The sequence below is a fragment of the Chelmon rostratus genome, chromosome 2, assembly GCF_017976325.1.
Source record: "Chelmon rostratus isolate fCheRos1 chromosome 2, fCheRos1.pri, whole genome shotgun sequence".
Taxonomy (NCBI): domain Eukaryota; kingdom Metazoa; phylum Chordata; class Actinopteri; order Chaetodontiformes; family Chaetodontidae; genus Chelmon; species Chelmon rostratus.
In genome coordinates this window covers 1,577,603-1,599,048 of record NC_055659.1, presented here as the reverse complement: position 1 = coordinate 1,599,048, position 21,446 = coordinate 1,577,603, and the positions used below count along the sequence as shown (strand labels likewise).

The window sequence follows — 21,446 nt, the reverse complement described above, 5'->3', positions numbered from 1 at the left end:
CACGACTGACTGAATCATTTCCTGCTTCGAGACAAAAAACCTACAGTTAAAGCGCATCATTAAAAACCAGACTGATCTTTTTGTTCGTTTTGCATTTGCAAATGTTTAAAGTTACTTGCATGTACGCATAAAACAAACACACATTTTCAAATCAGAATATTTAAAACCACAGCTGTCGGCTGCAGACGTCATCATAACTCCTGCTGGCGTGTCGACGTCTCCGTTTCCCTCATTAATAACTCAGCAGTGTTTCTGTCCTACGTTCAGTTTTGGTGTGATTCTGTCAAACAGCTGTTATCACAAACGTGCAGGAGTTCCTCCTGGAGGAGCAGAGACAGTGAAATCACATAAACCTCGTTTATCTCAGTCTGATTAGCTCCAATTGCAGATGTTCATCTCTAATACGATTGATCGATGCAGTTTGTGTGCGTATTTATACTCATTGACAGATCCAGAACTTCCTTTTAGGTCATTTAGAAAAAGTAGTGCGTGCTCAGCAGTAAAGCAGAGGGAGGCACATTTATTTGGGCTGTTTTATTGTTTCTGAAGGCTCACTGTTCAGGTCTAAGTGTGGTTTTTGCAGCTTTTCCACAGTTTTGCCTGCAGCTGTTTGGTAGAGCTCACTGTGTGGATGGGAGCATTTGATTTGGTCTCTTTGCCTTCACGCTGGCTCAGGTTACACGTCTTTCTTTTCTGACCTGGAAGCTGAAAAGGATCAGATCTGTACTACGAGACGGGATCTTATTAGATCCTGAGGAGACAGACGAGCCACATGTCCACAGCTGGACGGGTGATAGAAACTTTCTGCATGTTGTTTCTGCAGCTGGAAACCAGCCATGCTCTTTCTTCTTCAGTTTGAGTGTTGTTACTCATCCCGTCTCACTTCACACTCGGTGTCGGTGATGTTCTGCAGCATCGCCAGCTGTCACCTGATGATTTCACGTTACTGCTGCCGTGTCATTAAACTTGCGGGACTCGCTCTGCTGCTGGATTGACGCCGTGTTCGTCTGAAATCGTTGCTTTTCTTGCACAACAACACAGCTGCTCATTAAGTGCAGCTTTTAGGCTGCAGCTCTCTGATTTACAGTCTATCAGACTGTAAATTGTTTCAGATGATGATTGATGATGATTTTGTTCGTGGTGACCTTTTGGTGCTTCATTTAAATATGAAGTTACGTTGATACTATTGTCACATCCTGCAAAACACACTCAGTACTTCTTAAATATGTGTGTGTGTGTGTGTGTGAGTTCAGGCCTGGTTCCTAGAAATAACATTAAATTATATTTATACAGAACTAATTTGTTTTCCTAATTCAGTTGTAGTGAGAAACTTAATAGCTGCCTGGATCGTGTTTACAGGACAGTTTTTTATTTCCTGAGTGAGTGAATTGCTTTGCATGTATCACAGAGACGGCAGGCTTCGCATCCTGAGTCCTGCTGCGGGTTGAAATCAGAAGCACTTTGGTTCAGGTGAAAGGAAGATCTGGGTTTTTAATTCTGTGTTCATACAGCAAACGTGTCTGCAAAGATCCTGGTTGTCTCCAGTGCCTCAACGTAACCATGAAGAGTTTAATTATGCTGTGGTCTTCTACACGCTTCCAGCATGTCGACATCAGGACCTCACAGAAAAACTTCTTTTAAAAATTAATTTAGCTCAATCGAGGGTCAGAGCGTGTCCTGTCCCAGCATGCACTGGGTGGACGGCAGGGAGACAACAGTCCATCTGAGGGCAAAAGTGGATCAAAAGATTCCTTATGTGAGATCAAAGAGTGACGGAGGGGTGGGAGCTCTCGTCGACAGTAAACTCTTTGACTGCGCCGGCACTTGAAAGTGAGTTTAGCTCAGGTCAGCGTGTTTTTCTTTTCTTTCCTTCACTCCTCCTTCCTCATCCCAGATTAAGGTGCTTGGAATATCAATGAGCCTCTCAGCCTTTGATTCCTCTGTTTCTGCTTCTAATCTCCAAGACGTAGCTCATCGTAATGACCGCTGCCTCTGATTAATTATAATACAATCATGAATTATAGATTTCAGTGTTTCCATTTAGAAGATGATTGGGAAGTGGACGGTATCTCAGACAAACACTTTAATGTGGTAGAGAGCAGGCAGGTGGACGTCCTTGCAGAGCTGAATTAATGAAAGAATCACCTCTGCAGCTCTGCTCGCCGCGTCGCTTCAGGATTAGCATCGGGTTGCATCAGAGAGAGCTTTGTGGCTTGTTTGTCTCAGAGTTTGATCATAAAAAATGTATCAGCGAGGAATGAAAACTGAGTGAAGATCATGCTTGTGTCACTGACTTTTGCACGGCTGTCTGTAACTGTGATTTAATCACATAAAATGTCTTTGAATTAAGGCTGCAGCTAAACCAAGAACCACAACAGAGATGCATGCATCCAGAAACCTGCACAGATCCTGGAAGTTTGAAATGAGGGCATAGAAACAGTTTACTGTAATTAACAAGAAATCAATGGGCCTGATTCACAAATGCTTTATTATGTTTCCTCTAAAATTTGTTTGTAAAAACTGAAATAAGACGCAAATGAGTAAAAGTCCACAGCGATGCCAGCAGCTCTGTGAGGCTGTACTTCTGTCGGCATTTCAGCTAAATGCTAACATCAGCATGCTAACAGGTACCTGTATATATTTGCAAACCATCTTGGTTTAGTAGGTTTGCATGCTAACATGTGCTAATTAGCACTAAACACAAAGTGCAGCTGCGGCTGATGCAAACCGGTTTGTCCACCATGTGTCACCATCATCTAACGTCGAGCCAATCACTGGGCGGCTTTTGTTTTCCACATTAGGTGCTTCCTCAGCATCAGTTGTGATTCATGTTGTCCTGAGAGCTCAGCACAAACCATAATACAAACCTGTCAGGTCACAAGTGAGTGAACATGAAATAAACCTGAGCGGTTCATAGAATCAGTGCATATTAAAGCTTCCTGATGAAGATTTCTGTGAAAGTTTGTGCTTCATAAAATAGTTTGAGAGCTATTTTTACAGAGCGCAGATCCTCGGTCTGCTTCTGTTGTCATACCAACAATCTGTCCAACTGCTGAAGGCTGAACTGAAGATGAAGATGCTCACTTTTCATCTTTTTTTTCATCTGCAGACTCACAGCCAATTAAACTGCTCGTTCAAACCGTTCATTATTGATTTATTTTCTGTGCGATGGCAGGATGAAGAGTGATGGACGCGAGGACACACACACTTCCTCCCTCACGGATACACACCTCGAGGATTACAGTGCAGATGAGTTTGACACACTGGATGATGGCGTCCTGGCTCCCTGATATCGTCACCTCTCTCTCTGTGGAGTTGGGGAGGAGGTCACCTGCCACCTGCACCTGTGCACCTGTCGTCTGCACACACACACACACACACACACACAAACTAAAGCTAAAAACATAATGTGAGCTGAGTCAAGCTGAGCTGAAAGCATGCTGTCAGATGCTAAAAGCTGCAGCGGAAACAACGACGTGTCTGTGTGAGGAGGAATTATCAGCTGTAAGAACATTTGTGGCTCTGTTCATAATTCATTAAGGCATGTGACACATCACGTATTAACAGACGCGATGAAGAGCCGAGTTCAGACAGCCAGTCAGAGTGAACGAACGGAACTTTAAAGTCGTAGCTTCATGTTGTTTAGCAAACATCCCGGTGTCTTCCTCTCGCTACCTTCGATAATTCTGACATTTATATGCATCTGGAATTTATTCATTTAGCATTTGGCTTCCTCAGACCTCAGTTACTTAACCCATGTTGCTATGGAAACAAGCACATAAGAGACGACAGTCAGACCTGCTACTTAACATTCAGCTTAATACGATTTACCTGAGCAGCAGCTTTTGTGAAGTTTCAAGGTCTGACTTCGCTCTGCTCTCTGTTCCCAGTGTTGGGTTTTTGATTTATTCCACAAGGTTTGAGTCTGAGAAGCGTCCGGCGGAGGTCAGAGGTGTTTCTGCACACGGGAACTCATCAGCGGTCGTTTGGATGGACGCTCACGACCCGTACGTCTCGTCAAAGTCTGAGGTTAATGCACGCAGACGCGTAGCGTGCCGTGAGATGATTCTCCTCGCCGTCCCTGCCAGCACTCACCTCTCTGATCTCCTTGATCTTAGAGCCGCCCTTGCCGATGAGAGAGCCGCACTGGCTGGCCGGGATGACCAACCTCAAGGTGACCGGAGGCTTGCTGGTCACCGTGCCGTTGGCGACCAAGGCTGCCAGGTCCTGAGAGAGAGAGAGAGAGAGAGAGAGAGAGGCAGATCTGAAGAACGCTGCAGGTATTTCCCTACGAGTGGCTTCATCCTCAGCCCGCATGAAGAAATCTAATAACTGCTGATCAGTGCCTCGTCCTGCCCCCCCGTGTAGTTAGTTTAATAGGTAACATCTGCCGCTGAGAGCAGAGGGACGAGCTCACAAACATCTGTGCTATAAACAAACAGCAATTATTACGCTGGCTTTAATTGTAATGGATGCTAAATTAATGTGGCATGTTGGACATGCTAAAATATGTAGGCGAGCAAAAGACAATCAGTTTTTAGTTTCAGTGGTAATTAGACCGTTTGTTAATGCTCTTTATGAAGGTCCAGCAGCATTAACATTATTCATCTGATGGAAATTAACTGTGAAATGTGAGAGAATCAACATGTTGCTCAGCTGAGCGTCAGCTACATTTACACTTTGATTTAAATGAAAACACACCTTGAAATCGAGGAGGCCTTCATGTAAACCTTCTCAGCTCAACTGTGTTGCTAGGAAACAGTTTATTTGCTCAGCTATTAATATGAGCAAATACGGCGACCGCAGAAATAAATGAAATAAATGAGTTTATCAGTGACAGTAACAGCAAACCTAAAGCTAACTCAGTGAAGTCACGTGACAGGCGAGCGACAGGGAGAAGACGCGTTCATCTTACGATGCATCGTGAAACAGAAACAGGAGCAGTGAAAAATATCAAAGCAATAACTGCAGAGAAAATGTTTTTCTTCAGCTTCTTCTCCTCTGTTTTACTCTCACATTCTGACCACAATTAACACTGAAAACAGGAAACTCCACACTCGTCACTCATCCAGTCTTAATGCTGCACAACCGGAGGCTGCAAAAGCAAAGCATTTCATGCAGGGATGGCTACAGGAAGTGGTTAAATGCTACAGGATGGACATGTTGTTGCATTGTGGGATTATTTTATTTAGGCACTTTGTTAATTTAACTGTATAATTATAAATGTTGGAAAATGATTGTTGTGTGTTAAAGGTTCTCTGAGTTTCTGAACAAGCAGCTCACTAATTAACATGTTATATCCCACTTATTTGATATGGGGGGGGTAACAAAAGTGATCTGACAGAAATGGAGGTGATTGGGGTAAAAATGGAGTGATCATTTATCAAGTGATTTGATTAGTTTAAAGCCGATTTGGTTAAAAATAAAGTCTTAAAGATGAACAAATAGAGATTTCGTCATTTTCCTCGTCTCACGTTCGTCATTCAAACACAACTTTTTGTTAATTTCAGTAAAGTGTCCTCAGGCTCAGAGTAACAGCTGAGGAACACAGAGGTGATGAAAATGCTTCTGAATTCGTGGTGGAAGTTAATTAAAAATAGTGATAAACTGTCGATTAATTTGATAAAGTTGACATTTTATTTCACGCGGTGTTGCTCTGATGTTGTTTCTGTCGACTGTCACCGCAGACGTGAAAATGAGAGCCGATCTGATAAAGCTCGTCCATCATGAGGTGAGCTAACGTTGCCATAGAGACCAGGTTATGCTGAGGCTACAGTAGGTAGTGTAGATTATTACAGCTGTGATATATATCTTATATATATATATCTGCAGTTATTTTGGTGAGAGTAACGCAAAAGCAGAGTAATCAGTACTGCATTACTCCACACAGTCTGTAATCATGTGAACTAATGTATTCCTTCCAAATAAAAAGGACTCGTGATATATCAGATTTGGGCAGTAAGAACAATAATAACTCTCGGTCTGTGAAGCTGCTGGAAGGTTAACGTTGACTCACTCGTCTGTCGCTGCTTCAGTTCTGAAGCAGATCAGACGGTTTCTGCTCCGGTCAAACGTCTGTCTCGCTCTCTGACCTCCACTTTCTCTCTGTCTGTTCACGCCTCCCTCTTCCTCTCCACCTCCCTCTTCCTCTCCACCTCCCTCTTCCTCTCTCCTCTCACAGCTGTGGTGCGTTCATGTCACGACAATAAGAAAGTCTGAATGCTCCGAATGCTTTGCTTTCACGTCACAAACCAGCTGGTGTGAGCGTCCAGACATTTTCCAGTAAGTTTCTTCATCGCGACAGAAACTTCCTGCAGTGAGAACGCGCCGTCTTTTAATATTTGACTTTTATAATATTGAAAGCAGTTCGTGATATGTTTGGATCTGTAGCTGTAATCCACGAGGGACTGATGTAATATATGATATAACATTTTATTCTGATGAACATTTTACTGTAAATTCGTCCTTGTTTTAATGATTAACGACAGAACGTGACCTGATTATTAGTGGTATTCCAGGATGACTGTGTTGTCCATGTTTCCGCCTTTTCTCTTCGCTCTCTACGACCTCGTATTTGTTTGAATTTTTGCCGTCATCTCTCAGCTCACAGTGGACAGTCCTGTCCTGGTCTGCATTTAGATTAGCGAGGCAGTTTAAATCTGTTTCACAGCTGAATAGTTCTGCTCATTGGAGTGGAACGCCCCCCCCCTGCAAAATTAACTGTCAAGTAAAAAGAAAAAGTTGAGGCTGATTAAGAATGCGTGAACGAGCACTGAGGAAAGCTTTTTTATACTACCTATCGAAGTCTTTTCCACAAAAGTGTAATGAAGTGTAACCATGGCAATGCTGTTTTCCTGCACAGATCACAAACACACTGCTTGTATTGATCATTCAAATCCAATCCATTATGATGATGATGCAACAGCTTCATTAATTCCTCCCTGATTGATTAGTAAAATCTAAAATATAAATATCCATTATTTCCCAGTATTGCTGTTAATGATTCATTAAAAAAATGAGGGTCCGTCCACATAAATCAGATCCAAAAGGCTTCCTCTGAACTGCCACAGAAACTCTGGACCTTTGGAGTTTTTTGGATCATTCAAGGATCAAAATTCTCTTGTAGAGCGTCTGAATCTACAGCCGATAACAAACAAATATCAGATTTATTGGTCCTGATCTCAGTCGTGTGGATCAGCGCTGTCGCTAGCAGCTAGCAGCTAACAGCTAAACTGTGGCTCATGTCTGTCTTCACAGAGGACCAGAGGACCAGAGGACCAGAGCAGAACATCCCGGGGTGCCTGTTTTCAGAGTCTTCATCACACAGCTACATCTTCGTCTTTCCAGCCTCACCCGTCTCCACCCCTCAGCTTCAATCTATTCTTCCGTCTCTTCTCTTCTTTATTGTCCATTAGTCTTCTGTCCTCTCTCTATTTAATTGTGCCTCCTCTTTCCCCCTCAGCAGCTCTTCCTGTCTCCTTTCTTTTATTTCCTAACTTTCCCTCCTCCCGTCTTTCCTCTTCTCGTTACTTACCGTCTCTCCCTTTGGCAGCTTAAAGCCCCTTTTTTCTCTGGTATTGCTCTCGCTGAATCTGCCCCCCTCCACTCATTCTTTCACTGTCTCTCTCCCTCGCTCTCTTTAATTAACTCAGGTAATAAATAGCGGCCTAAATCACCTGTCCTTAATGGGATTGGTTCAGCCAATTAGGCCGAGCGGGCTCGGGCCTCGTCGCAGCGCTGCCAACAGACGAGCGTGATGTGAATGAATGAGCCCCCCCCGCCCCCCCGTTGTAGGAAAAGCTCATCACGTCCAGCCGTGTTTGTGTGCTCTCGTCTGGGCGTCTGACAGCCGGCACACCTGCAGAGCTGGTTTCATGAAGCTAAGCTGGGGAAGATGTTTTGGACGTGCGTGCTCGCTGCAGGAGGTCGATGTTCCTCGTCGATGTGAAGTTGTGTGTTTCAGCTGTGCTGAAGCCGGCGTGAAGACGTCGGTGTGGGTTTGGATGAGAACGATGCTCTCACAGCTCTGGCTGTGGGAGTCCCCGGCGTGTTTCTTTGGGTAAATAAAGCAGAATTTTCCATCTATATTTACTCTACATTTCAAAATAAAGCGCGGTGGAGAGATGCATCAGCAGCACACGACTTCTCATGTTTTTCTCTTTCCATCTCTCTCATTACACATTTTCTTTAATCTTCTCTTTTTAATGCTTGTTTAAATCACTTCTTTAGCTTCTGTCTTCAGTGTTTTTGCTCTATTTTGTTTTATCTTTCTTTTCCTGGTATTCTCCTGGTTCGTTGAGATCATTCTGATTTCTTTCTCTTTCTTTGTCCTCATTAAACCAGCCGCCGATGACGCCGGATGTTTGACAGTGTGTTTATTCTGCGGCTCATGAGTATTTTAATTAGCAGTTAGTAGGTTTAGGATTTCTGGACCTGTTGTGATGGAACATGTTGTCTTCTGATGTGTGCGTGTGTGTGTGTTTGGATTGTTGTATTGACGAACGTGTTTGTCGCCGTGTGATCGATGCTGCTGTCTCTCTGATTACACTCCTTATTTAATCCCTTGATCACACTTTTCTGACTTCGTCCTTATAATCGCTCTTCTTCAGTCTCATTAACTTCACATTGCACCGCTCTCTTCCTCTTCCTCTCGACTGAACCCTTCTTCTGCCTCTCTTCCATCTCTTGTATGCCCTCTTCATCTCATTCCCGTCATCTCTCACATTCCTCATTTCAAAGATTTTTTTAATCCTTTCAGCAACCGATCCGCCGCTCTCTAAATCTCTGTCCACTCTCTTCCTCCTCCTCCTCCTCCTCCTCCTCTCACTATTTGCATCTCGTTTTCTTCCATTAGGATCAGTGAGATTTAAAGACCGGCTGCCCAGGTTTCATCTCTCAGCACGCGACTCTCCAGTTCTCCACAGGTGAGACCACTCAGGTGGAGCCACATCATCAAGTTTCATTCAGATTGAATATATGAACAATGAGTGAAATATTATTCTGAACCCAAGACTCCGTGTTTTCTGGTTTTATTGCTGCATAATTGTCTTAAATTCTTGATATTTTAAAAAAGGCCTATTTTCAGCTTTTTTCCACTGAGCCATGTCATTTCTTTAGAAACTTTAGGATCTTTACTAGAAATTAAAATCTGTTTTTGTGGGTTTGATACATTTTAAAGTTTGTGAGAAGGACGTTTTGTATCTGTATCAACTTTGAGCTCCTTTTTCTGTTGACTCGAGCCTTATTCTGAAGATGTTCATGTAAACACACATTATGTGCAGGTATAAAACAGAGACTTTGACAGTAGAGACCAGAGGTGACGTCCTGGATTCTGCGGTTTGGATACTGAAACACGTGGTTGTGGTTGTTGAAGGCTTGTTGGTTTGATTCATTGAAAATATTAAACTCAAAGCCAGCGTTGACTTTTCCAATATTGAAAGTTAATGAATCAATGCAGTTCATGTGAGTGAGTGTCTTTTTAATCTTTAACACCTAAAGGTGGAGTTTTAGTTTTAAAGTACTGAACAAAGTAAATAAGAAGATATCCAACAACAAACAGAAGCTTTTTACACGGAGGAAATATTTCAGTGATTTACTCTCAGTTTAACAGAATAATGGAGGGAAGAAAAGAGTGCGTGCGTGCGTGCGTGCGTGCGTGCGTGCGTGCGTGTTCAGACGATCCCATCTGACATGTAATAAATGGCTCCCTGCCGCGGAGCAGCCATGTTGTAGAGGAAGTAAAGGTTACAGACTTCACTCAGAGCAGCTCGGGAACACTGCTGGGACCTCAGAGGGGGGGCGTGTGTGTGTGTGTGTGGGGGGGTCTACCTCCTCCAGTTTGAATGTGATCATGGTGAAGGCTCTGAACACACAGTCCGTCTGTCCTGTGATGGTGATGATCCTCTCCGGACAGGATCCCTCTGAGATGTTGATCCTCGCGCTGCTCTGTGGGTGCAGACAGAGATGGAGGGACGAGGGGGGGAAGGGAGGGATTGTGGGAAATTATTTTTGGGAGGGAAAGAGGGGGAGGGAGGAGACAGGAAAGGAATGAGGGGATAATGCAAGGGAGGGGATATTAGGAAATAATCGGGAAGGAAGGGAGGCAAACGGGGAGCAGAGTGGAGGTGAGTTATGACGGGAGGAGGATGGGAGGGAGGGAAGAAGGAGGTTAATGGGGAGAGGAAGGGGAGGAACAGAGGAGAGAGAAAACACATTAGTGGGGGGGAAGGGATATGTGGGCCAAGAAAGAGCAGAGGAGAAGGACCATTTTCCCCACGCTGCTCCCCGCTCCCTAAAGGAGATTCACCTGTGACGCAGGAGGAGAGAGGGATTACCAGGAGGCTGGAAGAGGGAGGAGAGAGGAAAGGAGGAAGGAAGGAGGAAGGAGGAAGGAGAGAGGAAGGGAGGGAGGGAGGCAGGCAGATGAGAAGAGAAATGTGGTAAATCGAGGTTGTTCAGGAAAGGAGGTAGACGGGGGGGTGAAAGGGTGGTGAGAATATGGGGGGAGATCAGGGAGAGAAAGATTAAGATGAGGAGGAGGAGGATGGAGGAAGATGTGATTCAAGCCCAGGAAATGGAGAGGAGAGGAAAGAGAGCGGGTAAGAGATTTATTAAAAGGAAGAGGAGGATGGGTAGGAGGAGGAAGAGCAGGACAGTGAGGGAAAGGATCAGGAGGAGAGGAGAGAGACAAGGTGGAGCAAATATTTGAGGAGAAATAAGAGGTGAAGGTGTAGAGGAGGTGCAGTAATAACCATACGAGGATGGATGGAGAGGACGGGTGTCAGGAGAGAAGTGAAGTTCAGATAAATTCAGGAAGCAAACGTCTGGATTTCATCACTTTACGTTCGCTCTGCTCCGCGTTCGACCAGATAAACGTGTTCAGGTGTTAAATATTCCCGAAACCAGCGAACTGAACGTTCCTCCGTCGGCTCAGAGAGGTCAGAACGTCTCCGCTGTCGGTCTGTAACAGCGGCTCGTTCAGCGGCTTCACGTCGTCACTCGTTTTGACCCCAAAACGTTTGATCACATGACAGTGAAACAGTTTCCATCATGAACAGAGCGAACAGATCTGATACCAGAGTGTGTGTGTGTGTGTGAGAGAGAGAGAGAGATTGGTAATAAAGCAAAGACGGAATAATTCTCTGGTGCTCTCTCACCATTTATTATCTCAATAAAGCTGGTTTCTCCATCTCCCCTCTATCTATCTATCTATCTATCTATCTATCTATCTATCTATCTATCTATCTATCTATCTATCTCTTCTCTTCTCTTCCACTCTTCCCTTTTCATCCTTCCCTCCATCTTTCCTTCCTTCCCCCACATTACAAGAACACCCCCCCAATTATCCATCCCTCCATCGTTACCTCTCTCCTCACCATTGGTTCATTCATCTCTCCCTCCCTTTTATCCAGCCAGTCTCGTTATCATTAATTTATCGATATGCCCCCCCTTCAGCTATCCATCTATCCAGCTCTCACTCTGTTCCCACATCCTTCAGCTCTTCTCCTGATGCTCCTACTGAATCTCTTTTCTGTCAGTTACTCTCTCCAGTCCTCCCTCCCTTCTCCTCCTTTCCTTCATCCCTGTTTCCCTCCAGAGGAGAAGAAACAGTGCTGCACCCGCCTTTGGACAGAGCCCGGTTAGCTGTTTCTCCCTTCATGCTAAGCTAAGCTAAGCTAAACACACCCAGCTTTATATTTATAGACGGACATGAGAGTGGCAGCAATCTTCTCATCTACTTCTCCTTCAGAGAGCAATGAAGTGTTTTTACTTCAATGTCCCTTTGACGTGTTTCACCTGAAGCTGAACTTTATGAGCTTCATGCTGGGGGTGTAATGCATGGCTGTGCATGGCGCTGCATCAGTTTCAGATAGCTTCACTCAGCTCCATCAGTGTCACACTGATCTGAGAGCAGCAGCTCTGACAGCTTTTTCTTCTTCTGCATGTGGCACTTCCTGTTGTTGTGCCACCGTCTCCATTTGTCCGACCTGTGCAGTGAAGCCAGAGGAGGGTGCAGAACGTCTCATTATGGTCGGTTTGTAGACGTGATGTTGACGTTTTTCTCTTTGTTAATTAGTGACAACTTTCAACAGACTGCTGGTGTGTATCACTGCTTACATGAATTTATGTGGACAAAGTCAGAAATGGTTCAGTTTCCAGTGCTGACGACAAAGAACATGAGTGAACCTGAGCCGAAGCTAAACCCAAACTGTTCCACGTTTAATTCCATGATGACACTTTGCATCACATGGAGAAATCTTCTAAACTGATTCTGTCGGGCGTTCACTCGCTCCCACATGTGAGAAACTGGGTGTTCCCGTCCACTCTTCCTCCCGCCTCCCTCCTCTCTCCCACCCCCCACCCTAATGAGTGAGATGTGCAGCTGAACGTTGTCCTTCTGCTGCAGCGTGGGGCCGTGTCTTCATTACTCTTCATTTGCAGCGGAGGAAGGATTGACAGCCATGTTGTTCAACTTGATTACTCTGTTCTGTTCTGCTTTATTAGGGAGTCATGCTGCCAGGGACTCTGTGTGTGTGTGTGTGTGTGTGTGTGTGTGTGTGTGTGTGTGTGTGCGTGTGTGTGTGTGTGCGTGTGTGTGTGTGCATGCGTGCGTGTTTGGATGTATGTGTATAAAGTGTGTAAAGATATTATGAAGAGCTACAACCTGACTCAATGCTTTTATTGACAAGATAAAAAGGGACTTATTGAATGTTGTGTACTCTACTTATCTGCAAGTGTGTGTGTGTTTTTTTGTGTGTGTGAGACAGAGTGTGTGGTGATTCTGTGCCAGCATCCTCTTCAGAAACCTGGCACTGTGTGAAAATGTAGCCTTGAAACACTAGATTTCACTTGCAGATCATTAGAGAAAGTGAAAACCTTGTTTTACTATCATTGTGGGGTCCCACCACCAAAAGCCTGCTCACTGTGTTCAGTCCAACAGCTTTGTGGGGACCTATAAGACCTATAAGGACCCTGTAATGCAAATCATTAAATTGTAGGGTGAAGTCTTGGGTCAGTGTTCAGGTTAGGGTTTAAGCAAGCAATGGTTGTGGTTGTGGTAAGTCTCCAGGAAATGAATGGAAGTCTATGTAATGTCCCTATAAGTGATAGAAGTGTGTGTGTGTGTGTGTGTGTGTGTGTGTGTGCTGTCACTTGTTACAGACAGTGAGGGAGGTAGCAGGTTGTTGAATAAAGAAGAGTAATGAGAGGAAGACGCAGCGTATAAATCCAGTCGGACTGTATATCCAGTGTTGTGGTTTGTCCTTGAGAGGCAAATATCCATTTAAATATTCATGCTTCCTGCTCTGTGAGCTGCGCTGTCACAGAGAAATACTCTGCACAAGGCAAACTTTGTTTTTCCTCTGCTCCGCCTTTTCTTTGCTCCGCCTCTCTGCAGAGGTGACACCCCGGGTAGTGTTTTTTAATAACTTGAATATTTTGCGAGGGTTTCAGTTTTAGTGTGTTTTGATGCAGCTTCACTTCAGTTTTAGGTGTTCAGTGTTGAAGGTCCACCTGTACACCTGCTCGTCACTGCACGATGCCGTCACCAGGTTCTGTTGTTTGATTGACAGCGTCACATCAGCCCAAACTGAACTTAAAGGATAACTTTTGTTTTTTACAACCTGGACCTTATTTGTAGCATTAAATACGACCATTTACCCACCCAGACAACTTTGGTGGCATTTGGAGTCGTTTTGAAGAAATTAGCCCCAGAGGAGCGACGCGTATATCCGTATAATGCGAGTACTCGGGGCATCCATGCGCAGCCTCTATATAACGCATAATCTGCAGAAACTCGTTCATATTCCAATATTTAGTTCTGATATGCTGGTGCTATTCCCCTCTACCAGCTATGGTTCGTTATTGTGTATTCGTAGCTGACCGCCGCAGAGTCAGCCGTGTTGTGGCTGGCTGCTCGCAGCGCCCGGCGTTCGGTAATGACATCATCCACGTCAGAGGTAGTTGCCTAGAGACGCTGGATGTTGATAACGTGCCACCACCACCACGAACCATAGCTGTGCCAAACTACAGCTAAACTAGCCGACCGCGGGCTCAGAGGGGAATAGCACCAGCATATCATAACAAAATATTGGAATATGAACGAGTTTCTGCAGATTATGTGTTTATAGAGGCTGCGCATGGATGCCCCGAGTACACCAAAGTTGTCTGGGTGAGTAAATGGTCGTATTTAATGCTACAAATAAGGTCAAGGTTGTAAAAAATGAAAGTTATCCTTTAAGCAGCAAACACACAGAGAAAGCATCCAAAGACTTTACTAATATATCTGATATATTCCAATATGACAACATCAGCAAGTCTTTGTATGAACCCTGAAATATCCATCAGATCCCTGCTGCATGTGTCACTTTCATTGGAGGCCTCTGATTGGCTGAAACGTGTCTTTTTCTGTGGCATTTCACAGGTTAACTCCAGATTCCCCTGACAGACGAACAGAGACGTCAGTCCTTCCTCTCTCTGCTCTGTGGATTCATCTTCAAACGATTTCTCTGAGGACAAACATTTCTCCCTCCAGAATGTGTTTGTGGGTTATTATTGAACATTTTTCCAGGCGAGCAGGGAACGAAACTGAGTAAATTTAGGCTCATTAAAACACTGCAGTATTGTTTTCTTGTTGAAACACACCGGAAGCAGTTCTGTGACCTATTTTGAGCCTCATCCCACACTGTAGTCAAAGAAAATCTGAATCTCATCTCACATGTTAATATTCTGTGTTATTGATAACAAACACATGATTAATATGCTTTCATGTTTTCTCACAGGTGTGCTGCAGGTGATCTGAGGTGGCCATCCTCCAGTTCATGCACACACATTCGTCTCCAGCTGATTCCTTTCTCTATCACAGCCTGACTTCCTGTCTTCATCTGTATGTTTGGACGAGGATGATGAGCTGGGAAACCTCTGCTCTCTGGTATTCACGTCAGGCGTCGCATACATTAACGCAGCCCGTGTTCTGCATTCACAGAGCTGGACGCAGAACATTTGAAGGTATAGATCCACAAGTTAGGTATTCATTTAGCTGCAGCGAGCGACCTGATTGCAAATGTAGGTTCTGAAGGAGGAGTAACTGAAGCAAACAGCATGAAACGGTCCTGAAGGATCAGAACCAGAGTTCATGTTATCGCCTGATTCAATGAACACGATGAAATTATTTTAGTCAAATATGTGTCATTTTGGCTGGTTTTCATCATTGACTTTAATGTTTTCTCATAATTCTTACTTGCATTAAAACCATAATTAGTTCACTTGTTTGTTTGTCTTCCTCATAGTTCTCACTTTCAAAGGCTCCTTTTTCTTTCTTTAATCTCATTTTCACTGTGGAAAAAGGTCAACAAACATTCTTTCTTATTTAAAGGATAACTTTGGTTTTTTACAACCTGGACCTTATTTGTAGCATTAAATACGACCATTTACTCCCCCAGACAACTTTGGTGGCATTTGGAGTCGTTTTGAAGAAATTAGCCCCAGAGGAGCGGCGCGTATATCCGTATAATGCGAGTACTCGGGGCATCCATGCGCAGCCTCTATATAGCACCAGCATATCATAACAAAATATTGGAATATGAACGAGTTTCCGCAGATTATGTGTTTATAGAGGCTGCGCATGGATGCCCCGAGTACTCGCATTATACGGATATACGCGCCACTCCTTGTTGTTTGGGTGAGTAAATGGTCGTATTTAATGCTACAAATAAGGTCCAGGTTGTAAAAAACAAACGAAAGTTATCCTTTAAATCTTATTTAAATCTTATTTCTTTGGCTAAGTGAACACGTGGAACGAGTGCACGTCGGCCTGTTTCTCACTTCCTGACCGTGCTGCCGTTTCGGTCTTTGTCTTTCTTTAGCTTCTCCTTCGTCCCTCTGGTCCTCTACCTCGGCCTCACTTCCCGCCTCTCTCTTTATTTGCATTTGTTTGCTCGACTCGTCGGGAATGCGGAGCGGACAGATATTCCACAGGGAAGCTCCGCGTCGAGCTACAGTTTTACAGACTGCTGACGGCGCCGACAGCTAAAGATGTCAACGTCAACGTGGCTAACATCGCAGCAGGCGGCCAGAAATACAAAATACACCTTCAGATATTTAACTCGGCTTCTAAAAATAGGCGGATGTGACAGGACTCGGCGAGCAGGGGGACGAGTTTCTACTCTGGTTGAACTCTGCAGTAAAAGCAGCTTTCATGTACAGCAGAGACAGAACGTACTGTACCGTCCGATACAGTCGATTCTCCTGCTGCCGATCAGCGTAAAGATTAAACAGCGCTCCTCTTCCTCGGTTTTCATATGGATTTCCACAGTACTGCACTGCTCTCTGGCTTTGCTGTAATTAGCAGGATACACGTGAGCTGCCTTTGAAGGGTTATCGTGGATTAATGGGAGCTGGAGATGACAGAGAGGAGGGAATGTAGGGTGGGTGGCGGGGTCTTACCTCTTCTCGTATTCTCTTCACTGTTTCCCCTTTCTGGAAAGAGAAGAGACACAAGGATGAAGCTTATTTATGCAGAATGACAAGCGACATGATAACCATGTGTGTGGGGTCAAGCATCTTTGAACTATGGTGACAGACTGTGGGTGTGCTCCTGGCTGGCACAGAGAGGACAGTGTGGCCAGCGAACTTCTCTTCTGTTTCATTGTCCCACCTGACAGCAGTAACCTCAGCATCCCTCCTCCTCGTCACCATGGTTTCCTGACTGCGCTCTGGAGAGAGCACCTGATTGGCCGACACTAAATTCTGAGATGTTGGACTTTTCATCGGGGTGTAGTTTAACAGATCAACGGGTGCAGACGCCTGATTGTCGTTCATCATCGACCGGGACGAAACCGTCTCATTGGACCAGATTCATGTAGGCCGACGTGAAGTTACACTAGCTTAACAATCAGCAAGGTGGAACAGCTGAAAACGGTTTTATCTATAATTAGATCTGAATCACTTGATTCTTTCCAGGAAACTTCTGAAAATGAACCCCTGAAATAAATGGTGAGCCAAATTATCACACACTGTTTTTAAGTGTTAATGGATTTTCACTGAGGAGAAACCTTCTGATCTTACTGGAGACGCTAAATGAAGGCTGAAACGACTGCAGGTGAGGACAGGCGAGCTACCCGCCTGCTAACCAGCAGCCAGCGGGAAGCCTCGGAGCACGTTCAGCCTCTCAGGAGGCTCACAGGTATGACAGTCTGTACTGTGACACATGACTTCACCGAACAAGGAAAATAAACATTAAAACAGTATTTACGTGTTGTGTTTGCTTCCCATGTTTACCTCAGCGCCGAGCTGTGTAACATTATCTCATTCTGACACCTGTCCCTGTCACACGAGCCTGTTTAAGGCAGATATGAACCTCGGCTCTGCTCCGGCAGCCTTGTTTAATACTAGAAGAAACCCTGGAGAGCAGCTCCTCAGACTGACACGACCCCGCAGCAACAGGAACACCACGATGGGGTTTTCACGGCGGAGACCGCGAGCTAATAGACCACACAGAGCAAACGATGAGGACGAGGAAATCTAAATATACGCTGAAAGAAATCAGCCCCAATCACGGATAGTGACAGCGCTGCGAGGGCAGTGGTCATTATCACACTTCACTCAGCTGTGATATATTTGGAAAAAATCCTGCAGGGGTTTATTTAACACGTCCACAGTTAAATTGACTCGCATCCCTGGGGAGCAGCTCCTTTTCACTGGATGGAGATTGGAATGACGTGGCCCGACTGGAAATTTTACACACTATTAATGCACATTTCATGGCAACTTTATATCCTTGTAGCAGGATTACACTGAGCGTTATCTGGAGCAGCATGCCGATTTCATAAAACCATAGTCTGAAGATTGGAGCATGGTTCATAAACGAGGAGGATTTTCTCGTGTCAGGGCTGCTGGGAAGTCATCGCATATTTAACTGTTTTCTAATGCAAAAATATATATATCTATATATCTATCTAATGATCTGGGCCCGTATTCCTAAAGATTCTTAGTACAAAGACTTGCTCCTAGTGACCAAACTCTAAGAAAATTCTTAGAATCAGGACGTTATCTTAGAATTTCCCCAAAAAGTTAAGGGTAGATCCTAGTAAAGATAAAAGCTATTCCTAAAGTTTCCTAAGCAGAGGACAAAAAGGCGGACATAAGAGGCAGGAGAGATCTTCTCCAAACACTGGGTGACGGTGAGTTAATGAAATGCGACAGATTGGATCGTGCAGGAATCATGTTTGTACCAGCATGGCAATTAATATAAGCAGATAAATATAACTATCACTATGTGAATACTGTGCTACTTTTCACACATTTTGAAGGATAATTTTAAAGTATAGCTTACTATTCATTGAACAGATATTTTCTTTTACGTGAAATGTATTTTGTTTTACAATTGCAGTCTTCATAAGATTAGATTCTATGATTAACTTTATCGATTTGAGGTTCCATCCTTTGCCCATTATCCCCAAACGCATATTTTTTGTCTAGCTTTTTTTTTTTAAGTATATTTTTGGGGCTTTTTGGCCTTTAATTGACAGAACAGTTGAGAGAGAGACAGGAAATGGGAGGCAGAAAGAGGGAGAATGACATGCAGGATAGGATTGCTCTACCAACTGAGCTAAACAACCAATCACAGCGTTTGAAATGATGACTCATCCCCAGCAACGGGGGTCAACCACACCTCACTAAGACAGGAGTTTCTGTCCACTCCTTGCTAAGACTCCTTGCTAGGAATTTTTAGGTTAAGATCGGAGCTCTCTGAGAGGATTCTTAGAATCTTTAGGAATACAGGTCCTGATCATTTGTGAAAACCATGAGATCGTCCTCACTGCCTGACATTCAGGACTCAGCTCTGCCTCTGCAGCAGGTAGAAACAAAGGTAGAAAGAACTCACCTTGCCGATGATGCTTCCGACTTCCTGTGGAGAAAACACAAAAAGGAAATGTTACCATGGACACGCTTCAGTCTGAATCTGTGTTTAAGTCTTTTCTCTGAAACAGCATTTAGTCATCATTTCAAAATCTGCTTTTTTAGGTAATAAAATTGCTCAGGATGGTGAAAGTGGCTTATTTTTCACCCTGAAACATGATCATAAAAACAAACTAATCTTTTAGTCTTATCGTTTCCTTAATGATGGTTTTTGTTGTTCATGGCCACATTTTTTATGTAGAACAGGAAAGACTGGAAGCTGTGCACTAACATTCATTAGTGCATTGGTTAAATTTGCAGGGGATCAATATTTAATAAAATACTTCACAGGAAGGTTATAGTGGACTTTTCAATTCACAAATACAGATTCCAGCTCAGTCACTGACATCAGTCTGGAGTCACTTTTAAGGATAAAACTGGAATTATTTTGTAGTTTTCTCTCATTAAATCCCATGAAAACACCAAAATGAACAAAGTGCTGGTCCCCAGCTCAGCCTGAGGCCCACTGGTTCCTCCTGAAGACACAAATCTTCAAAGAAATGTCATCACTTCAACAGCTGCTAACTGTTTTAACAAACGCTACTCAAATAGGAGGAAACAGTGTTGGTTGGGGACTATTTTCAGCGGCGGATGGATCCACATTAGTTCAGTGAGTATTAGTGGCAGTGTATTCTGTGTGTGTGTGTATCTCACTGATGTGTTTGAATGGCGCTCTGCGGCTCAGGGGAAGCAGATCTATCAGGCTGTGAGAATCAATTCGTTTTTGGTCTTCGTGGGATTTGTTGGCAATAAGAGAGATGTTGAACACTGGCAGCCTGATCGTGAGCGTCTCTCACCTTCCCGTGCATGAGGAGGCGCAGCGTGAGCGTGACTCCCATGGCCCCGTCTCCAAACTCCTGTTCACAGCTCATGGTGGTGGCGGTGGTGTGGTGGGTGGAGGTGTGGGTGGACTCTGCCGCTGGGAGACGCATGAAGGTCTGAGGCCCCGAGGCGAATGGAGCTTTCCAGAACACCACAGAGAACCCTTTGGAGAACCCGGCGAGGAACCCTTGGAGAGTCCTGGAGCTGTGAGGGGGTGAGGGGAGGCTGGGTCCGGGGGTGGATGGCGGGGTGGTGCGAGGAGCTGGCGTCAGGGGCGGGTTTAAACCGTCTCGCTGTTTCCGTCAACTCTGTGGAAAAGAGGAGAAAGATGAGAAAGAACGTGATGATTTAACTTTTATCATCCACAGATTCATCTGAAGTCTGAATAATCCGTCAGCAACATTTAAGATTCTGTATTTCTGTACTTCAACAGAACAACATGCAGCACAGCTACGACACAAAACATGTCAGCTGGTGCAGGAAGCGTGGATACAGACAAGAAATGTAAAGTATTTCATCAAAAGCCAAACGACGAGAAGGGAAGAACACACGACCTGAAAGGAGAGTCAGAGTGTGAAGTGATGTGTGTTCAGGTGTGTGTTCTGTCAGTGAAGGTGTGCACAGTGTGTGTTCTGTCAGAGTGTGTGTTCTGTCAGAGTGTGTGTTCTGTCAGAGTGTGTGTTCTGTAGAGTGTGTGTTCTGTCAGAGAGTGTGTTCTGTCAGAGTGTGTGTTCTGTCAGAGAGTGTGTTCTGTCAGAGTGTGTGTTCTGCAGAGTGTGTGTTCTGTCAGAGTGTGTGTTCTGTCAGAGAGTGTGTTCTGTCAGAGTGTGTGTTCTGTCAGAGTGTGTGTTCTGCAGAGTGTGTGTTCTGTCAGAGTGTGTGTTCTGTCAGAGAGTGTGTTCTGTCAGAGTGTGTGTTCTGTCAGAGTGTGTGTTCTGCAGAGTGTGTGTTCTGTCAGAGTGTGTGTTCTGTAGAGTGTGTGTTCTGTCAGAGAGTGTGTTCTGTCAGAGTGTGTGTTCTGTCAGAGAGTGTGTTCTGCAGAGTGTGTGTTCTGTCAGAGTGTGTGTTCTGCCAGAGAGTGTGTTCTGCTGTGTGTTCTGCAGAGTGTGTGTTCTGTTAGAGTGTGTTTCTGCTATGTGTTCTGTAGAGTGTGTGTTCTGCAGAGTGTGTGTTCTGCAGAGTGTGTGTTCTGTTAGAGTGTGTGTTCTGTCAGTGTGTGTTCTGCTGTGTGTTCTGTCAGAGTGTGTGTTCTGCTGTGTGTTCTGCTGTGTGTTCTGTAGAGTGTGTGTTCTGCTGTGTGTTCTGTCAGTGTGTGTTCTGCTGTGTGTTCTGTAGAGTGTGTGTTCTGCTGTGTGTTCTGTCAGTGTGTGTTCTGCTGTGTGTTCTGTAGAGTGTGTGTTCTGTCAGAGTGTGTGTTCTGCTGTGTGTTCTGCTGTGTGTTCTGTCAGTGTGTGTTCTGCTGTGTGTTCTGTCTTTGTGTTTTGTTCACGTTCTCTTTGCTTCTTCATGTGTTCCAGTAATAATCTGAAAAATCTCGATCACACATTTTGTTTGCTTTGTCATTATTAAAGTCCAGCATGTGAAAAGTACTGAAGTGAGAATCCTTTTCATAAAGGTCACAACGTATTAGGACACATTTCATGTTTTCTGTGTTCTATGAGCTAAAC

At 44.5% G+C, this 21,446-nt stretch overlaps 1 protein-coding gene across 1 annotated transcript in view; it reads right to left on the bottom strand.

Annotated features, from left to right (window-relative positions):
• pcbp4 (poly(rC) binding protein 4) overlaps positions 1-19,889 on the bottom strand; it is a 52,471-nt gene extending 32,582 nt beyond the window's left edge. Inside the window, exons 1-6 of the mRNA XM_041951882.1 lie at positions 19,755-19,889; positions 18,884-18,907; positions 16,444-16,476; positions 9,829-9,945; positions 4,096-4,227; positions 3,231-3,359 (exon numbers count right to left, since the gene is read on the bottom strand). Of these exons, the coding sequence (XP_041807816.1) occupies positions 3,231-3,359; positions 4,096-4,227; positions 9,829-9,945; positions 16,444-16,476; positions 18,884-18,907; positions 19,755-19,889 (570 nt within the window). The remainder of the gene's footprint in view (positions 1-3,230; positions 3,360-4,095; positions 4,228-9,828; positions 9,946-16,443; positions 16,477-18,883; positions 18,908-19,754) is intronic.
• Between the last annotated feature and the right edge of the window lie 1,557 nt (positions 19,890-21,446).